General features: G+C 42.6%; 1 protein-coding gene and 1 pseudogene across 4 annotated transcripts; one reads left to right on the plus strand and one right to left on the minus strand.

The window, feature by feature from the left end:
* Positions 1 to 826: 826 nt before the first annotated feature.
* LOC104009847 (granulocyte-macrophage colony-stimulating factor receptor subunit alpha) lies at positions 827 to 18,526 on the minus strand. 4 transcript variants are annotated; one of them, XM_087757355.1, is made up of 11 exons: positions 18,388 to 18,526; positions 17,686 to 17,729; positions 17,509 to 17,602; positions 10,945 to 11,074; positions 10,677 to 10,852; positions 9,165 to 9,304; positions 5,514 to 5,552; positions 4,362 to 4,491; positions 3,910 to 4,006; positions 2,461 to 2,542; positions 827 to 1,272 (listed from the first exon to the last, which is right to left on the minus strand). In XM_087757355.1, the coding sequence occupies exons 3-11, from the start codon at positions 17,591 to 17,593 to the stop codon at positions 1,198 to 1,200; spliced, it is 954 nt and encodes a 317-aa protein (XP_087613481.1). In that variant the 5' UTR covers positions 17,594 to 17,602; positions 17,686 to 17,729; positions 18,388 to 18,526; the 3' UTR covers positions 827 to 1,197. The 4 variants fall into 4 exon arrangements, with proteins under 4 accessions (XP_087613481.1, XP_087613480.1, XP_087613477.1 ...); XM_087757354.1 differs by having other exon boundaries at positions 17,686 to 17,762; XM_087757351.1 differs by having other exon boundaries at positions 828 to 1,272; positions 17,509 to 17,729.
* On the plus strand, positions 13,438 to 14,538 carry LOC148055794 (uncharacterized; annotated as a pseudogene).
* Positions 18,527 to 19,718: the final 1,192 nt, after the last annotated feature.

The following is a 19,718-nucleotide window of genomic DNA, read 5'->3' on the forward strand; positions in this document are numbered from 1 at the left end:
TTGTGTTCAGCTTGTTGCCCACTGGGACCTCAGAGCCTTTTCTGCAGACCCCACAGTCAGTCATTCTTGAGGATACATGCAGTTAGTTTTTCCCAGGTATTTGGCTTTGCATTTGCTTCAGGAGGTTCTTATCAACCCGTTTCTTCAGCCTGTGAAGAGCCCTCTGAATAGCAGGCAGGCCCTCCAGTATATCAGGCAGCATCCTCAGTTTGCTGTCATCTGCAGTCTTGCTAAGGCCACATTTCAGCCCATTGTCCAAGTTACTGTTAGTACTAAACACTATGAGTCTCAGCATCGAACCATGAGGAGTGCTGCTCATAACCACTCACTGCATTCAACAACAGCCTGGGCTGTTTTCCCAATACCTTGTCCTAACCCTATGGCTCTGAAAAATTACTGTCCAGCTCAGCAGTAAAGGCCTCTGAACAAAAGGACACAGAGATTAACTGAGTCACGCACTCAATATTTTAAAATAGTAAGAAGTTAAAGAGGAATGAAAGTAGTAAAAAGTTAAGTGAGCAGTAAGAACATAAAGGGTTAGATACCTACAGAAGTAAATTCTGGGCTGATATCAAGTTAATAGTGGCTGATCTCTTAACTTGCAAATAACACACCTAAGCTCTAGGATTAGTTAGGGGTTTAGACATATGCCTGTCCTTTGAGATTCCTGTTGATTACAGGCCACCACTCAATGTGTCAGCCTGTTTTCAATCATATTCTCAATTTTCTGGTTGCCCACGTGTACTTTAAGAGATCTGAGGAAACTTCAAATATGAATAGGCCCATTCTTGATAGTAGAACAATGGCATTCAGGCACGAGAATTTTTCTTTTTAATTTTTATTCATTGTCAATAAATTCATATTCTTTTTAATATGAGACAAACCCATTATTTTTCCTTGAACAAATTAGAATGTAACTAAAAGTTCTTCACTGAAATACTTCAATCATATTCACAAAATGGAACATATCCAATAAGGACAAGTTACCCAAACAGTTAAAGTTAGCCAAAATTAAAAGCAAATACAATGGCATTTTAAAAAATTACGTGAGGTATCATTCTCTCTTGGCTGCACTACGTTTTTGTCAAGAAAAGGAAGAAAGTGAAGAAAGCCTATATATTATTCCAGACTTTCCACAGGAATATACAGTTGCTTGAGCTAAGAAATGCACTTTCAAATTCCTCAGTTTTTTTTTGGTTATTGCACTATGTCAGCAACTAATATTATCTCTTCCTTTTCAGATGTTTTTGACTGAATTTTGCTCTTCATCAGCTGAAAGGAAAATAAAAACTTCCATTAGTTTTATGCATAAGGTTAGGTTAGCCTCTACTTACTTATGCACAATTCTGAGAGTATTTCAGCTTTTGTTGCATATTTCACTTCTTTTTTTCTTAGCTGACAAACTTTCCTTAGCTGAACATAACAGTGAAATTTCAGCAAGTTTGTAATGCTGACACCTGATTTTTGACTGCCCTGGAAGTGGACAGGGACAACATGTGCTTTTCTCCAATGCACCACATGGATTACCACAAATCATGTCAAACAAATTAATACAAAAGGATTAACTTTGCTAAGGTGTCAAAGTAGATGAGTACACATTGGCCTGAAGTTTAGCTAATTGAACAGACCATGAGAAATTAATGGACATAACATGATAAACTGCTGGACAAGAAAAGGGCGCATGTGAGCTGCTGGCCAGTATGCTGGTCTGGTCAAACGCTGTGTATGACCACCGCAGTTTATCCTGTTACCTTACAAAATCCTATTTTGAACTGTTTTCTGTGTCACCTTGCTTTCTGTCCTGTGTGTCTAACTTGCTAGTGAACTTCATTGAAGCTGGACTAGTGGGTGAGTAGGAGAGACCTGTACCTGGAGAGATCAAAGGTGAGAGCTGGTGACCTGGTGGGGGGACCCAGGGTCCGGACACAGAGATCAGATGTGAGGAACTTGTGAATTTATGGTTGTGAATGAAGAGAGTGAGGGTGCATGCACGTCTCACTGGCAAACTTCAGCCCTGCTCAGTTGGAGAGGAGCAGGAGGACTGGGATGTCTGTGACCCTATTTATGGGACTGCTGCTGGTGTTGACGTGGTGCCAGCAATGGCATCTGTGCTGGTCGTTGTGGCTGGCTGCATTTGTGTCTTCTGTGTATGTGTATTTATACATGTGTGTGCCTCGTGTTGGGAAAACACACATTCCTTGCTGCTGTCTGGACCTACCAATGGGAGTATCAGTCCTTGTACCTGTGAGACTTGAACAGGAGAAACCCCCTAGTTCTGAAAGAGCACTGCGTTTGACTTCCCTTAACAAACTTGCCCGCTGATTTTCTCTTGAAATTCCTCAAAATATGGCAAAGAGAAGAGTTATTCTCTATGTTAAGTTCCTTATAATTTAATAAATACCTGCAGTGGAGTCTCATATGTATTTCACACATTTAATATAACATCGAAAGAACACATACCTCTGGATTTGTATCATGCAGTCCCTGAAATGCATTTTTTGGCTCTGGGATTTGTGGAAATGCTGCTTTCCAACAGCCAGTCCTGGAGATCAAAAGAAATGGAATGGAAAAGAAAAATTAAGTAACTGTCAAAACCATTGCACCCTTGAACCAGCTCTTATCTTCCTCTTCCAGGATGGAAGAGAAATGAAAAATGTACATCATCTCAGCACAGAATGAACACGTATTAGGAAAACACTAAGAATTTGGATGGTAATAATTTCTTTTTTGGTTAAAAATTCACTAGTAGTTGTGTTCTTCTTTAAAAGGAAAAGCAACTCCAAATTGTTGTGCTCTTTAAGTCACTATAACCAGTGAAAAGTGGATGTAAAAAGTTTAACAAGTTGGAAGAACCGTATCTTCTCCTCACTGCAGGAAGGACATCGAGGTGCTGGAGCGTGTCCAGAGGAGGGCAACAAAGTTGGTGAAGGGTCTAGAGCACAAGTCTTACAAGGAGCGGCTGAGGGAGCTGGGGTTGTTTAGTCTGGAGAAGAGGAGGCTGAGGGGAGACCCTATTGCTCTCTATAACTACCTGAAAGGAGATTGTAGCGAGGTGGGGGTTGGTCTCTTCTCCCTAATAACAAGCGATAGGACAAGAGGAAACGGCCTCAAACTGCACCAGGGGAGGTTTAGGTTGGATATTAGGAAAAACTTCTTCACTGAAAGGGTAGTCAGACACTGGAACAGGCTGCCCAGGGAAGTGGTTGAGTCCCCATCCCTGGAGGTATTTAAAAGATGGGTAGATGTGGTGCTTAGGGACATGGTTTAGTGGTGGACTTGATTGTGTTAGGTTAATGATTGGACTTGATGATCTTAAAGGTTTTTTTCAACCTAAACCGTTCCATGATTCTATTATTCTATCTTCTCTAAATTACTGTATATTTCTATACAAAGTGTGTGATATGGCAGAACATCCTTTTTCTTTCTGTTTCATTTCCATAGTTTATTTCAAGAAGCAAGCTGCTTAGCTTATGTGCTTTCAGATATATTCAGTTTGCTAGGACAATTCTAGTGAACGTTGTAAAATCTTTACTGGTAAGTACAACCAACCTGTGTGTCTGCAATAAATTCAGCAGTTCAAGAAATCAGAAACCCTATTGCATAGACAGTCTACATTGCAAATATTCAGAGCAGCTGTACTGTTAATAGGAGTAATTGCATATAATTGCTCTCCTCGCCACGTTAACAGAAGAGGCCCTGGAAAAAGTTATGTGGATCAGCCAGGGAGGGACACTGGGCATCACCATTAGAGTACCTGCCTCAGGATCATTCATATGGACTAATTTCTACTACAGTGTGAGTGAAAAAGTTTTATCTCTACTACAGAGACACCTCTACCTTATTTGCTTAAGAACTGCAGATATTTCACACACCCACACAAAATAAAAGAAATTCATAAATTAAGTTTACCTTTTGCAGAACAAAATTGTGACAATTGCCACTAAGAGTGTTGCAGCTGCTACCACAAGTAAAATCCATACTGAAGAAGAAATAATTTCTTCATTTCCTGAAACAGTCATAAAGTGTTATTTTTAATAAAAAGGAATAGATGCACAGCTGGGTCAAACATTTACTCTGGTGACCAACGGGTGAATGTCAGTCTGAAAGGTTTGTCTTGGAATAAAAATCAACTCTTTAATTTAGCACCTTAGCAGTAACGTCTGCTGGGAGGGATTAACATTGAGCCTGTTTGTCCATCCCCTGCAGTAAGCAGGTAAGCATTTCAGCTGCAAATGTGTAACTTTTTATGTTTATTTCCAATGTCAGAGTGTTAAGAGATGCGCTGTGTGCCTGTAGATGTGTGAGGTAGACAGGGCGTCACTGGGAGCAGAGTTGCCCAAGGCATAGATATTTGTTGTTACCAAACTCTACAGGTGCACTCCACTCCCCCCAGGCTGGGCTCACGAAGCAGGCACTGCCAGCTGTTCTCATTTTCAGGAGGTACTTCTTTCTTGTATTGGATCTTTGAAATGTGTGACTATTTGCCCATTCCTAAAAACAAAACAAAATTGAATTGTTTTTCTTTGTTTCTTGTCTAGGTGTTCATAATATGCAAGCGCCACTTACCAGTGAAACTTTTACAAGGCTAGGAGATAATTGCTTGTTAAAGTAGACTGGTGTTACAAAGCAAAAAATAAACATATGCATATTTATTATGTATATAATATGTGCGAATCTGTGTATCTCCTTTAAAAAATAACCTGTCACTCAGTAAAATTTTTATGTTTAGAAGCTTTTCGTCTTTTAAACTATATCCTGTAATTTCTTACAATATAGTCTGATATATTGATAATTTCCCTTGGCACATTGACGGAGGCAGAAAAATATCTTGAATTGTCTCATTTCAATACTGCTAGAATTGAGTGATTTGAGGAATAAACTCTCTGCATGCACCTCACCTTCCTCAGTCTTTGCATTACGACTTTCCAGGAAAAGCATAACTTTCCAGCCTAATCTGTAAAATGAGTAGAAAACTGCAATACCTAGTGTCACTACAATTTACTGAAATGTGCTTGCTCTTGGATACTTTCAGGATAGAGGTGGAATGTGCAAGCTGCACTGATTAGAAGGAAGTACAGCATACCTGAAGGACAGCCTCCATCCAAAAGGATCCCAAAGGACCCCAAAGGACTTTTGTGGTCTTTGTTTTCCATAAACAAAATTAAATTCCTAAGAGGTGTTTTCTCTGTGTCTCTTTTCTCTGCTGTCACTGATGTGTAACTTCAAATTCTGATCCAAATATTTGAGGGGGAGAGTGGAAAATATAATGTAAAATGCAAGGTTTTTCAAAAAACTTACAGAATAGTAATAAAGTTCTGCCCTTGAAAGTATAATAAATGACATGTCATGATGATTTAGCACTTTGACACATTCATGGAATTTATAAATAAGGATCCCATAAAGCATAGGAAATTGGACACATACTGATTTAAAGGCATTTGCATGCTATTCACTTTTCACAAATGACTACGGAACTAACATGTATTGATAATTAATAGAACAAACAGACTTACTTGTATAGAAATATAATTGGGTTTTCCCTCAGCTTTGTCCTGTAAATTGAGAAAAAAAAACCCTTTATTTTAATGATTGCTTGGTTTGTGTTTAGATAATAAGTAATTTTTATCTACTGTCCCCTTTTTCTGCATTACTCTTTCTTATCTGCTTGACAGTTTTTCAGAAGAACTGGTAATTTATTTAACATTTAGTATCTAATATATAATTCATCTACAATGCCAACTTTATATAGTAACTAATTCTTCCGTGGAAAATTATTTGTTTTCCTTACCACCAGAGTTGAGAAATAAATTTTATTTCAGATTGGTGATTAAACTCAAACACAAGCAAACCAGACCTGAATGAAAGCTGTAACTTCGTTCTTACACACACCAGGAAAAAAAAAAAAAGATAAAAATCTGTGAAATAAACTTTTTAGTTTACACCTAGTGTTTATATTTTCCAATAAATGTCACTATATTTAATTGCAAATGTTATATAAATATTGTTTCCTTTTCCCTCAGATGAAAATATTCAGGACTGACATGAATTCACAGATACTTTAGGCTGCCCTCCAACTACATTTTTGATAGCTAGAAAAAAATTCACTCATCTCTTCCAAATAGCCACAATGACTACCACGTAATGTAGTGACCACATACAACTGATGACTGCAGACTGTATTATCTTTGTTAGCCTGCCAGAGTTATGTATTTTTTATTTATTTTGCATTCTGTATTACTCCATTTTAAAACAAAATGAAATTAATCCAAACTTCTTTTGTCAAATAACTGCATGCATGCTCATGTGGCACCTGAACATGAGTTTGCAAGGCACGCTGCTATACGGGACAGCTTCTAGAATCTGCAAACGAGCTAGCTTAAGCACAGGGATCAATCTAGAAGAAAGTGCAACAATACAGTCTCCCTTTTTTTGTGTTTATACATGAGAAATGAAAACAGTGAGGTCATGGAAGACTTCAGAAATTGGAATTCCAGAAGGACAGCTGGTCTTTTGCAAAATTTGGAAGAAGAGATATATTAAAGGGCACTGCATTTGAAAAAAAATGAAGGAGAAAATGTGTATGATAGTTAAAAGAGATTCCTTCCTGCAGGGGATGGTGGCACCAATCTAGTGACCTGACCTGATGGAGGTCTGTTGCTTGCCAGGGGCCGGGATCCAGGATTCTGCAGAAGGACTGCCAGACTTGTCTGGCCATTGAACTATCACCCCTTCCTGCTCTTCTGTGTCGGCACCAATGATAAGGCCAGGGGTAATCTGGATGACTTGAAGGGTGATTGCAGAACACTGGGGGGATGGTGAAGGGCAGGAATCCCAGATGATGTCTCCTCAGTCCTTCCAGTGAGAGGGAAAGGCTTGAGCAGAATTGAACTCATCCAGCAGGTCAACATCTGTCTGAGTGGCTGGTGTCACAGGCAGGGCTTTGGCTTCTACAACCTTGGGAACCTTTCTGAGAAACGAGGGCTACTGAGCAGGCATGGGATGCATCTCACCAAGTGGGGTGAGTGTCCTTGCAAACAGGCTTGCTAACCTGGTCCTGTGCTCTACATAAAAAGGTGCCTTGAATACACAGAGCTCTGTCTTGGGACAAATGATGAACCAGTAAGAGAGCTTGTGAGTGGGCATCAGAGGACAGATCAACACAGGTGACAATGTAGTAGGTGTTTGTTCCAGATCTCCTGGTCAAGAAAAGGAAGCAGATGAGACCTCTTCAGACAGCTTGAGAAAGCCTCACAGCCACAGGCCTTGGTACTCAAGGGAAATTGCCCTGGAGGGCAAAGTTGCTGGTTGATCTACAAGAACAGCCTCCTCAGGGCACAAGAACGGTCCATTCCAGTGTGCAGAAAGTCGAGTAAGTGTGCCAGGTGAGCATGGCAGGACATGAAGCTTGAGGCTGAACTCAGAGACAAAAAGGAAGGATGCAGAAGGTAAAAGAAAGTATTTGGGAAGAATACAAAGACACCATCTGCACGTGTGTCAGGAGTCAGGAAAGCCAAAGCTCAGCTGGTGTTGAGACTAGTGAGGGAGGTGAGCACAAGAAAGGTTTTTATGACTGCACTGGCAGCAAAAAAGAGGTTAAGGAGAATGCAGGCCTGTTGCTCACTGAGTTGGAGGAACCTAGTGACAAGGGGCATGGGAAAGGCTGAGGTATTTGGTGCCTTTTTGGGTCAGCTTTCACTGGTAAGGTTTGCCTTCAGGTTTCCCAGATATCCTGATCTATAAGGCCTTAACTTAAAACATCACTGAAGAAAAATCCAAGATTCTCAGCAAATTCAGTTTATTGGTGTCAGACATGAAAAAATGTGATTGAAATTATGTTACTCATGGTGTTATCCTTTTTTTGTTTGCTCTCAAGTAATTTCCAATTGTGAAAATAAAGTTTAAAGGCTAACTGTAATACCATATATGTTGGTCATAGTGTATTGGTAAAACAATACAAGTTGACACCTGGTAGCGGTAAAGCAATAAATTTTGCAATACAGTAACTGCTGGACTTTGACAAAATTAGTAACATGAAAACTGCTAATGATTACTTAAAAAATGCTAGGCAATCCAGACTATGTGTGAATTGAATATTCTTTATAAACAGAATATTAGGCATATTAAAAGACTTTAAGAAGTATGTATTGCTTTACTGCAATGCCCTTTTATGCCAACGTCACACAAAGTTTTCAGTAAGCTTTCTTTGCTGCAATGGCCAAGGGATTTGGAGAAGTAATGCAGTTTTGTAGCAGTTAGTTGGGCTTGCAAGAAAGCTCATCTATAAAATAGCAAGCCTGATCCAGACTAAGAAGTTCCGATTGGCTTCAATCAGCCACTAAGTGGCCAAATCTGGTTGTAGTACAGACAGGTTTTTCTTTTGTAGTCACTATCTGCCACCCTGTGGTCATTTGACGCAATTCTGCCACAGTTACAGTAGTTTAGATCTACTCTTGCAGCGGAACACAGAGCAACTCCTTCCCTATTGCTGCAAAAAGACTTGTAAAGCCAAGGCCTGAATTTGACTTTCAGTAGCTTAAATGATTCCCTCAGTAACCTGTGCTTATTCACACTGCCTTTCTGCTTTCTCTCACATTTATTTTCCTTTTATTTAACATTATACAGCTTCAACTCTTGGGCCAACAGGTGTGTTGCTTATATATGATACCTGGATAAACTATTTACATTTCATATATATAGAAATTTCATTCACCTCCATCAACTCATGTTAAGTGGATGCACATTTCTCTGTTCTGTATTTAGAGCTGAGCTCTGCCCTTTCACAGAGATGCAGTCACCACTGGAAGGACTCCAATCCAGGACAGCTCCAACAGGTCTTAGTGAAAGAAGTACCTTTTCTGAGTTTTGTCACAGCCAAAGCTGTCCTATGTCCAAGTCTTGATTAACCGTGTTTCTCCTCTTAGTCCCACACAGTCACAGTCAACCAGTGTATCACCAACAATATCTCACCCAGCGGAACAGAGAAAAAAAAATTGGGCAGTATGGCATAACAGGGTGCTTGAAAGGCACACCCACAAAGGAATATGGTGCTACGTATGAGGAAGGCTACACCATACAAGAGAGATTGATATTCTTTCTGTCCATGTGTATTGATAAATGCAAACATATGTATTAATGTTAAATGTAGATGAAGAAATTCCTCTTACCTTATACTTTATGTTGATTTCATATTTAAAACACCCGTCTTTGTTAGAATGACTTATTTGGGGTCGTTGCCATTGAATTATGCAATCATTTTTAATTTCATCACAGTCAACAGTGATATTTGATGGAGGCATGAGCTTTTCTGAAATGATATAACCAGGAATTCAAATAATTAAAATCACTTGATCTCTTTTTTGCTTTGATAAAAGAGAATGCAATTGCAAGTAACACATCTATGAAGAAAGAATACTAATTTGTATCTATTTTTCTTAGAAACTCTGTTAGAAATAATTGAAAGACAAAAGTTCTTTAAATCCTGTCCCCAGGATCAGAAAAAACAGGAACTAAGCCAGGGAACATGACTTCGGAGCATACAAAGATACAAACCCCCTCCATTTACTTTTCTAGATGAATAAGGTAGACTCCTGTCTTCTTTTTATAAGGATGTTTTTTACCACAGAAGAACAAGCTGATGGTAACCCTAATGTAAGAAATCCACAGGTCGTTCCTTTCTTCAAGCCTCCTCACACTGTGCTGCTGTAACATGAAGGTGTTGCTTGCTTGGTGTTGTGAACTATGCAGTTTATTCCCCCCCTTCTAAAAAATTAGCCATACAAATTTAAAAATGACACTTCAGTTTTAAGAATCTAGCCAACTTCTTCAGGTATCTCTCCTAAATTCACAGTCGTGAGCAAAAATATGAGGACCTTTATATTTTGATCATCGCCAAGGACTTAATTATTGTAACAACAACAGACAGCCACTCATGACAGAAAGGGTGATAAAAGACTGATAGAGGAAACCTTACTTTAAGCTACTTTACATCAATATTTAGAGACAGGCCTGGCCTATCTGTGATGAGCTGTTTGGTCAAAGAACAGTCTTGTTTCATCTGTCATAAGTGATATCACAGCTCAATTCCTTCTCCTTATAGAATGAAGCCTTGTTTATCCATTTTCTGGAGGCAATACCAAAAACCGTGGCATTTTGCCAAAAAGGCTTTGCCACAGTAAAAGTAATTGCACAGGATGCTTCTAAGTAGAGCACCACATGTGAAAGAGCATGTGAAAACCTGGGGCATTTTCTATGCATATTAATTTCTTTAGTCAAGTGTATGGTGTTGGTGTATGCCATCCCCACTTGCAATGAGAAGGAGAAATCAGTACTCAGATAAACTTATGAAAAGTCTCCTCTGTTGAAAGGTCTTTGGCCATCATTGAAAGGACAGCAGGGGGAACTGCAATCTCTTAAGTCCTGTGGACCTTGCTGGAGAAAGACCTAAAACCAATAAAGGTAGATTGCTAAAGAATCTGAGACAGGCTGCAGCTGTGGAACTTTCTTGCTTAATTTCCCTCATTGCTCTTTTGCCTGAGGAATAGGTTTTCTTGAAGAGGCCACAGTCTCTTACTTTCAGCTCTAGGTGAGATAGGCTACTTGGCTCCTTTTCAGGGATAAATGCTTTACTACCCTCACACAATAATGAAAAATAAATCAGAAAGAAATTATATACTTACCAAATTGATACAGTTGAATGTACTCATCATAGAACTGGATCAGGGAGTCTTTGCTAGACCCGTTCACAAGGAAGTAAGATTTTTCAGTCACTATGCTCACATTTTTGAATCTACATCCCGTGTTTCTGCCATTTTCATCTTTAATGTAAAGCTCACATTCCATTGCATCATCATCTCTGTATATAGCAAGGTATTTTAGTTAAACGTGGGCAGTGCGATGCGTTGAATGAGAATTCAGACTTCGCTAGACTCAAGCAGACCTACTTACCTCGAGTTCTGCCAGTAGAGAAAATATTGGGTATCTCCTGGAGCATCCCTACCTGCCTGCCAAGTGCAGTTCATGAGGGAAATGTTATAAATCACACAGGAGAAATTTTCAATGGCCGACCCATTCATACCTGCAAACACAGGAATATCTGTGGTGAGGAAAAATTGTGTGACTGCTCTAAGCTGGAGGATCTTGGCACACACTTAGCTATGTTAGACACCTGCAACTCCAGCTGGTTATTGCTTGAGTTAAGAATTACTTGCTTCATTTTAGGTAGTAACACTGGAAGATATTTGCACTGACAGATTCAATGAAGAATTTGTTATGGATAAATCCTCCAAAGATATGATTATAGCTGCATCTGATTGAATAAGTTTCAGGGGAGCCTACACTGCTCTAGTACAGGCTGACACCTGAACTGGCTACCCCTGTGCTTTGAATTGTTCCTATTCAAAAGGAGGCACTGGCGCCACAATGCTACAAACTGAAACATTTGCCTGTCATCCTTCAGTACTCTGCTGTAGCATTTCTATTTGAAGGATATTCTTCAGCACCCTGTCAAATGAGTGGAGAGCATGAGAAGCTTCCCTGTAGACTCCAGAGAGGGAGAGAAACCCAAGTACAGAGCTGTGAAGTTTTTCAAGACTTTAGGAAGGTGTAGACGCAAACTTGTGAGGTTTTTGTGCTCTGCAGTGATACCTGGGGAATCTTCTCCTGATCACAAACATATGAATTTACTCCTTAACCCCCACCCCCAACAAAACCCAATAAGGAGACTAAACATACCTTTTAACAGGAAGGAATACTTATCCGTCCTTTTATAAGGAATCAGCAAATTGAGCTTGATGAGGCAGGAAGTAGTGCCATTTTGTATATGCCAACTCCATGTTGCTTAAATGAACACATCTTGTACCTCATTCTCTTAACAGTCTCATATATATTACCCCTCTTGTACAAATAGGAGTAAATTCTGTCAGACCTTTCATTATTGTGGATAGGACACTGAAAAGTGTTGGGCATTACACCATGAGTCATGCCATGATAAAATTCAAGGTGTCACAGATTTCTGAAGGAAGAACTTCAAAACTACAGCCACAAACCTGTTTCACTTGAATTTTTAATAACATTTTAAAGGCACTCAAATGCAGTCAATAAAATATTAGCACAAACAATTAAAAGAGAATTGGCAATTAAAAAGTTCGGGTTGCTCAGCCTGGCGAAGACCAGGCTCTGAGGAGACTTTGTTGTGGCCTTTCAATATATAAAGGGGGCTTATAAAAAAGACATAGAGAGACTTTTTACCAAGGTCTGTAGTGACAGAACAAGGGGCATTGTTTTTAGACTGACAGAGGGTAGATTTATATTGGACATAAGGAAGAATTTTTTTATGTTGAGGGTGGTGGGATGCTGGAACAGGCTGCTCAGAGAAGTTGTGGATGCCCTGTCATTGGAAGTTTTCAAGATCAAGTTGGATGGATCTTTGAGCAACATTATCTAGTGAAAGATGTCTCTGCCCATAACAGGGAAATTGGAGTAGATGATCTTTAAAGGTCCCTTCCAACCCAAACCATTCTATGACTGTATGAGCCTGCTTGGCCCTCAGGAGCCACACCAGAAATATTGTGTCTTCACAGGCTTCTGTGTCACACCAATCAGCCCTGAGCAAGCACATCTCTGCATCTCCAATGTCCCTGAATGCTTATGTCTTGTTTTTAGGTAAGTCAGTAAGGACCCATGTATTGAATTCAGTCTGTCCTTTGTACTTAAAATTTCTCATCTGCCCACCATGAGATGCCTCTCACCAAAGTTCCTCTGAAACCAGGAAAAGAGACAATCTAACACTTCAGTCCCATCAAGGGACACACAAGAGTCCTCTGAAGGCAAGAATCTCACAAGAATGGCCAGAGAGGACAGACATGCCTCAGTACCAAGACAGGTCTTAACAAATTCTAGAAAAGACTGCTAGAAGAGAGACTATTTTGTTCCTACCAAGGATACTTCTTTCAGTTACTTAAGGACATGAAAGAAAAAGAAGAAAGTGTAATGATTTATCTCCATTAAAACTTTACATAGCAAATTTACCATTGCAGTCCTGGTAAAATTACAAATTACCAAAATTTACCATTACAGTCTTGAGTCGGCGAGGAGCACAGCGGCGGCAATGGTAAGTTCTGCGGCTGAGCGCGAGGTGACGAGGATGAGGGGGGCTCCTGGAGCCCGGGAAACCCGCGGGCGCGCGGGGAGACTGGCCGGGAGCCGCCAGCTCTCGCGAGCGAGCCTGATGCGGCGGGGGGCGTAGCCAGGAGCAACCGCAGGAGATTTAAACGGCCCCTAGGGAGCGCGAGTGACCAGGAGCACGGCGAACAGGACGGGCGAACAGGGCGTGGCGCAGCCGTTTGCGCAGGCAGGGCATGCAGAGAGGGCGCTGAAGCTCTGCCAGCTCAAAAGGTAAGTTCAGCCGGTGGTCATCACCCTCCCAGAAGGACCTCAGCTATGGTTTCTACCCGGCAGAAGGCCATGTCCTCTACAACCACCAGAATGGATGTGGCAACCCAAACTGTGCTCCCAACAAACCATGCAGCCGCCCAGGTCTCAGGCTGCAGAGAGTGCCACAGCCTTTCACTGGTGACAGTTGGCAGTAGTGAGGACAGCTGTGTGAGGTGTGAACAGGTGGATGATCTGCTCAGCTTGGTGGCAGAGCTATGAGAGGAAGTAGAAAGGTTAAGGAGCATCAGGGAGTCTGAGAAAGAGATAGACTGGTGGAGCCAAGCTCTGCCCTCCCTGAGACAGAAACAGGAACAGCCACCAAAAAAAAACCCAAGATCAAGGGGATCCTGTATCTTCTTCCACCAGGCTGAAGGGAGTAGCTTAAAGGAAAGGAGTGAATGGAGGCAAGTCCGCACTCGGGGTGGCAGGCAAACTCCTTCCTTGCCCAGCTTGCCTTCCCAGGTGCCTCTGTCCAACAGGTATGAGGCTCTGGATGTGGAAGGCCAGTCCATGGATGATGTGGATGACAGTCCATCTACAGCAGAGGCGTCACCAAGGTCAGAAAGGCCTACCCCCTGTATCACGACCACCTCCATGAGGAAGGAAAGAAGGGTTATAGTTATAGGTGACTCCCTTCTGAAGGGGACAGAGGGTCCAATATGCCGGGCAAACCCTCCTCAAAGGGAAGTCTGCTGCCTCCCTGGGGCCCAGGTTAAGGACATCACCAGGAAACTTCCCAGCCTGGTACAGCCCTCTGACTACTACCCATTATTGATCTTCCATGTAGGTGGAGAAGAAGCTGCAACTCGTAGTCCAAAAGCTATCAAGAGAGACTTCAGGACCTTGGGACAGTCGGTGAGGGAATCAGGAGCACAGGTTATTTTTTCCTTCCTCCTTCCAGTTGCAGGCAGAAACATTGAAAGGAACAAATGGATCCAGTCCATTAATACATGGCTCTGTGGCTGGTGTCAACATCACAATTTTGGGTTTTTCAGCAATGGGATGGCCTACACGGCACCAGGCTTGCTGGCATCTGACAGGATTCACCTTTCTCAAAGAGTCTTTGCTCAGGAGCTTGTGGGGCTCATTGACAGGGCTTTAAACTAGATTTGAAGGGGGAGGGGGTTGATATCAGGTTTGTCTGTGATAAGGGGTGGAATGGAACACCATGGTTAGAGGGACAGGGTACTAGTGGGGGATGGGATGCTAGCAGGGGCCTTCAGCCTGTTGATCTGAGGCATGCTGGAGACACTGCAGCACAATCGAAGTCTTACGGGAATAAGCGAGGTGCTCTTGAGGTAATAGGAGCCAACAGGGAAATATCAGAGAAATTCTTCAAGGGAACCATGAGGTGTTCCTCCAAGAAGCTGACACAAATGACAGCCCAGCTGAAGTGCCTCTACACCAATGCACGCAGCATGGGCAACAAACAGGAGGAGCTGGAAGCTACCATGCTGCTAGAAAGTTATGACCTAGTTGCCATCACTGAAACTTGGTGGGATGAATCCCATGACTGGAGTGCAGCTATTGAAGGCTACAGGCTGTTCAGAAGGGACAGGCGAGGTAGGAGGGGCAGAGGCGTTGCCCTCTATGTCAAGAAATTGATAGAATGTGAAGAACTGTCCCTGAAGAACAGCCATGAGCAGGTTGAAAGTTTATGGGTAAGAATTAGAGACCGAGGCAACAAAGGGAACCTTGTAGTTGGTGTCTACTACAGACCACCTGATCAAGGGGAGCCTATTGATGAAGCCTTTTTCCTTCAGCTACAGGAAGTTTCACGCTCACAGGCTCTTGTCCTGATGGGGGATTTCAACCACCCCGACATCTGCTGGGAAAATAACACAGTGGGCTGTAGGCAGTCTAGGAGACTCTTGGAGTGCACGGAGGACAACTTCTTAAGCCAGGTAATAGATAGCCCTACCAGAGGGGATGCAGTACTGTACCTGGTGGTCACCAATGCAAGTAAGCTCATTGGTGATGTCAGGATTGGAGGCAGCCTTGGCTGTAGTGATCATGCATTGGTAGAGTTCACAGTCTGGAGAGGTAAGGGTCAGGTGAAGAGTATAGTCAGGGCCCTGCATTTTAGGAAAGCAAACTTCCAGCTCTTCAAGGAGTTAATCAACAGGACTCCTGGGAAATGGCTCTCAGGGAGAAGGGAGCAAAACAGAGCTGGCAGGTCTTTAAGGACACTTTCCATAGAGCGCAAGAGCTCTCAATCCCCAGGTGCAAGAAATCAGGCAAGGAAGGGAAGAGGCCGGCATGGCTGAGACATTACCTGTGGGTCAAACTAAAGGCCAAGAAGAGAATGCACAGGCAGTGGAAGAAGGGACTGGTATCTGGGGAAGAGTACAGGGACACTGCCTGGTTGTGTAAGGATGGGATCAGGAAGGCCAAGGCTTGGCTGCAGCTGAACCTGGTAAGGCATGCAAAGAATAATAAGAAGGACTTCTACAAGTACATCAACCAGAAAAGGAAGGTTAAAGAACGCGTACCACCTCTGATGAGCAAAAGTGGCAAGCTGGTAACAACAGACAAGGAGAAGGCTGAGGTACTCAACAACTTGCAACCTCTCTCCTCACACCTCCCAAGTCAATGGACCATTTGATGGGGATCAGGGAGGCAGAGGTCCTCCCACTGTAAGAGAAGATCAGGTTTGCAACCGCCTGAGGAACCTAAATGTACATTAGTCTATGGATCCCACTGAGATGCATCCCAGAGTCCTAAGGGAATTGGCTGATGTAGTTGCCAAGCCACTTTCCATGATACTTGAAAAGTCATGGCAGTCAGGTGAAGTCCCTGGGGACTGGAAAAGGGAAACATTGCAGCCATTTTTAAAAAGGGTAGAAAGGAGGACCCTGGGAATTACTGACCTGTCAGCTTCACTTCTGTGCCTAGGAAGATCATGGAACAGATCCTTCTAGAAGCTATGGTAAGGCACATAGACAACAGGGAGGTGATTCAAGACAGCCAACATGGCTTCACCAAGGGCAAGTCCTGCCTGACCAAACCTAGTGGCCTTCTATGATGGAGTAACTGCATCAGTGGACGAGGGAAGAGCTACGGATGTCATCTACCTGGACTTCTGTAAGGCCTTTGACACAGTCCCCCACAATATCCTTCTCTCTAAATTGGAAGGATATGGATTTGATGGGTGGACTGTTCGGTGGATAAGGAATTGGCTGGATGGTCGCATCCAGAGCGTAGTGGTCAATGCCTCGATGTCCAGATGGAGATCAGTGACAAGTGGTGTCCCTCAGGGGTCCGTACTGGGGCCAGTGCTGTTCAATATCTTCAACAATGACATAGTGGGATCAAGTACATCCTCAGCAAGTTTGCAGATGACACCAAGCTGAGTGGTGCAGTTGACATGCCTGAGGGACGGGATGCCATCCAGAGGGACCTGGACAAGCTTGAGAAATGGGTCTGTGTGAACCTCACGAGGTTCAACAAGACCAAGTGCAAGGTCCTGCAGGGCAATCCCTGGTATCAATATAGGCTGGGGGATGAAGGGATTGAGTGCAGCCCTGAAGGCTTTAAACTAAAGGAGGGTAGATTTAGACTAAACACAAGAAAAAAATTTTTCACAATGAGAGTGGTGAAACACTGGAACGGGTTGCCCAGAGAGGTGGTAGATGCCCCATCCTTGGAAACACTCAAGGACAGGCTGGATGGGGCTCTGAGCAACCTGATCTAGTTGAAGATGTCCCTGCTCATTGCAGGGGAGATGGATTAGATGACCTTTAAAGGTCCCTTCCATCCCAAAGCATTCTATGATTCTATGAAAATCTCCTTGCAGTCACTGAACACCAGTCCTCAGTGAAATTCATGCTGCTCATCCAACTCAGTTCCATTTTCCACTGAGTCAACATCAAATTTCTAATAGGTGAGTCTGGCATCTCCACTGCAAGTGTCACGTAATACGATGAGTAAGGTGCAGGACTGATTCCCAGATTTTTGGGTGCAGAGGTTACTGCCTAGCACATGTAAGACAGAAGGCAACTTAAGCACAACTACCCATAATGAGAAGCACGTTACACTCCACCTTGGAGGATTGCCCCATGGAAGTGTTTTACTCACAGTCTGTGCAGTGCCAGCCAACACACAACTGGGTGATCAGCAGCATCCACTGGGTCATGAAGATGAGTGAAAGAGGAGCACCCATCTCTTCCTCCTTGGAGACAGAAAACAGTGAAACTTGCTCACGGTGAAAGATGCGTGTATGAACCACTCTCCTCTGAATTTGTATAATCTGACCTGCTCATATGCCTGCTTCTACACCATCTGACCATCTCTCAGTTCTGGTGGGAGGAAAGATTAGATAGGCAGTCAGTCTGGTGGGAGGAAAGATTAGATAGGCAGTCAGAGAAATGTTCAAATAAACAGTAATAAAGTTAAAGAAGTCATCCTTTTCTGTAACAAAACAGTTTACGTGATGATTCGTAAAGCTGGTGATCGTGGGAGCACTGTATAAATGTTACATACATTTGATGACTGCTGTCTTAAGGTCTATCTATCTGCTATATACAAAGGTTAGGATGAATACACATCAAGCAGATGGGTAAGCAGCTGCAAACAGAAAATATCAAAATAGGTCACAGCAGTATCAATCAGCTCGAGTTACCCAATGGTGAATATGGTAAGTTTGGTGAGGGCATTAGTTCATGTACTTTCAAAGATGTTTTTGAGTATATGCTTAAAAATGGGTCTAGGAGTGGTGTCTAATTTCTACAAATTCAGTATCAAACCCATGAAGAAAATAAAAATTGTAGCTAGGACCTTTCTTAGCAGGCAGTAGATACTTTATTTGCAAAAAACTTCATTCAGTTTAGCTCCATGTATTCCTCTGACAGCTTTTTAGATTTTGCCTGGGACATCACCCCTCCACCCCTGGACTTCCTAAAGTCTCAGTGAATACCTCAGCAAACAAAATAGCTGGAAAGACAAAGATGAACCTACCTTCTATTTCGAAACATCTTATCGCATTTATCTTTCTATCATAGTCTTCAGGCTCAAGGACGGTGGAAAGACTTGTATTTTAAATGGTTGTATAGCTATATATAGGGCTGTGTCTCTTGCTGCTTGTGTTTTGGGGAACTGCCATACCATCGGAAGTGTTGCAAGACACAACGTTCATCACTTCCCTCCTGATTCTTACCAAATTCATGTAATTGCACAACTCATGATTTCACATAACATGAAAAAGCAGTTAGCTGGTTAAATTTCCCTTTCTGTTGTAGAGTCCACTGGTGCTTGGGAATCTGGTGAGTGCATAAAAATCTTTTCTTTTCCAGGTATTTCTCTCTAGCTCTAAATAATATTGAGTAGTACAAAGCATCTCTCAATACAAACCATCTCTGGGGGCTGGGAGCAGTGGGAGCTCCCCATGGTGGGTCAAGGCAGGGGCTGGCAGCCAGGGCCCATCCCACCCCAAGTCCGGAGCAGGGCAGCCGGAGAGCACCGGGCACCTCCTTGAGGACAGGGATGGGCCAAGGCCAGGCTGGGACATGGGCCCACGGGTGGGCCCGGCACAGTGAGGCCCATGGCCAGGCAGGGCAGGGCTGTGGGGAGCTGGAGACTGGCCCTGCTGCGGCATCACTGGGGCAGGGGCTGACAGCCCTGACATGGGGTCCTGGGCCCTGGGCAGGGATGGTCTATGGGGGCACTCAGGGAGATGACAATGCAAATTGTAAAAGTTTCTTAAACCTGTGGGAAAAGAGGATTTCAAATCTTGGATATGAAGTCTTCAAATAAGATATCTCACTATCAAAAGTTGTGATCTGGGTTTGTTCTCAGTCTGTTTCTCCCAGCATCAAAAAACCCCAAACCACAAACCACTGCAAAAACAGACAAAAAATTGCAAGTAGTAAGCATCTAACTACAAAAAGCCACTCCGGGGCTTGCTGTTGAGCATTTGTTCCCTTCTCAGGTCACAGATGTGCATTTTCTAAAGGAGAGGGTTAGTATAAACAGTATAAACCATCAAAAGTTTCTTTATACCCTGAAAGGCTTTGCTTCACAGAAGACAATGTAATTTACTTAATATGGAGTAATTTACTTAATTTGTAATCCATTTAAAGTAATTTCATTTCTTCACATGTTGAAATTGAAGCATCACTAGAAAATATGACATTTTTCAAACAAGCAAAAACATTTTTCCTCTGAAAAACAGGCAGATCTGTTCTGCTGGAGTTAAAAACTTGTAGGAGAGAGAACTGTCCAGGTGCTTCTCTACCACTCCCATTTCTTGCCTGCTATATTTGGAAAGAAGTCACCTGCTGCCCAGCACC

This window comes from Nipponia nippon, unplaced genomic scaffold (genome assembly GCF_047370975.1).
Source record: "Nipponia nippon isolate SJK-2023a ecotype South Korea unplaced genomic scaffold, ASM4737097v1 scaffold_2, whole genome shotgun sequence".
Classification (NCBI taxonomy): domain Eukaryota; kingdom Metazoa; phylum Chordata; class Aves; order Pelecaniformes; family Threskiornithidae; genus Nipponia; species Nipponia nippon.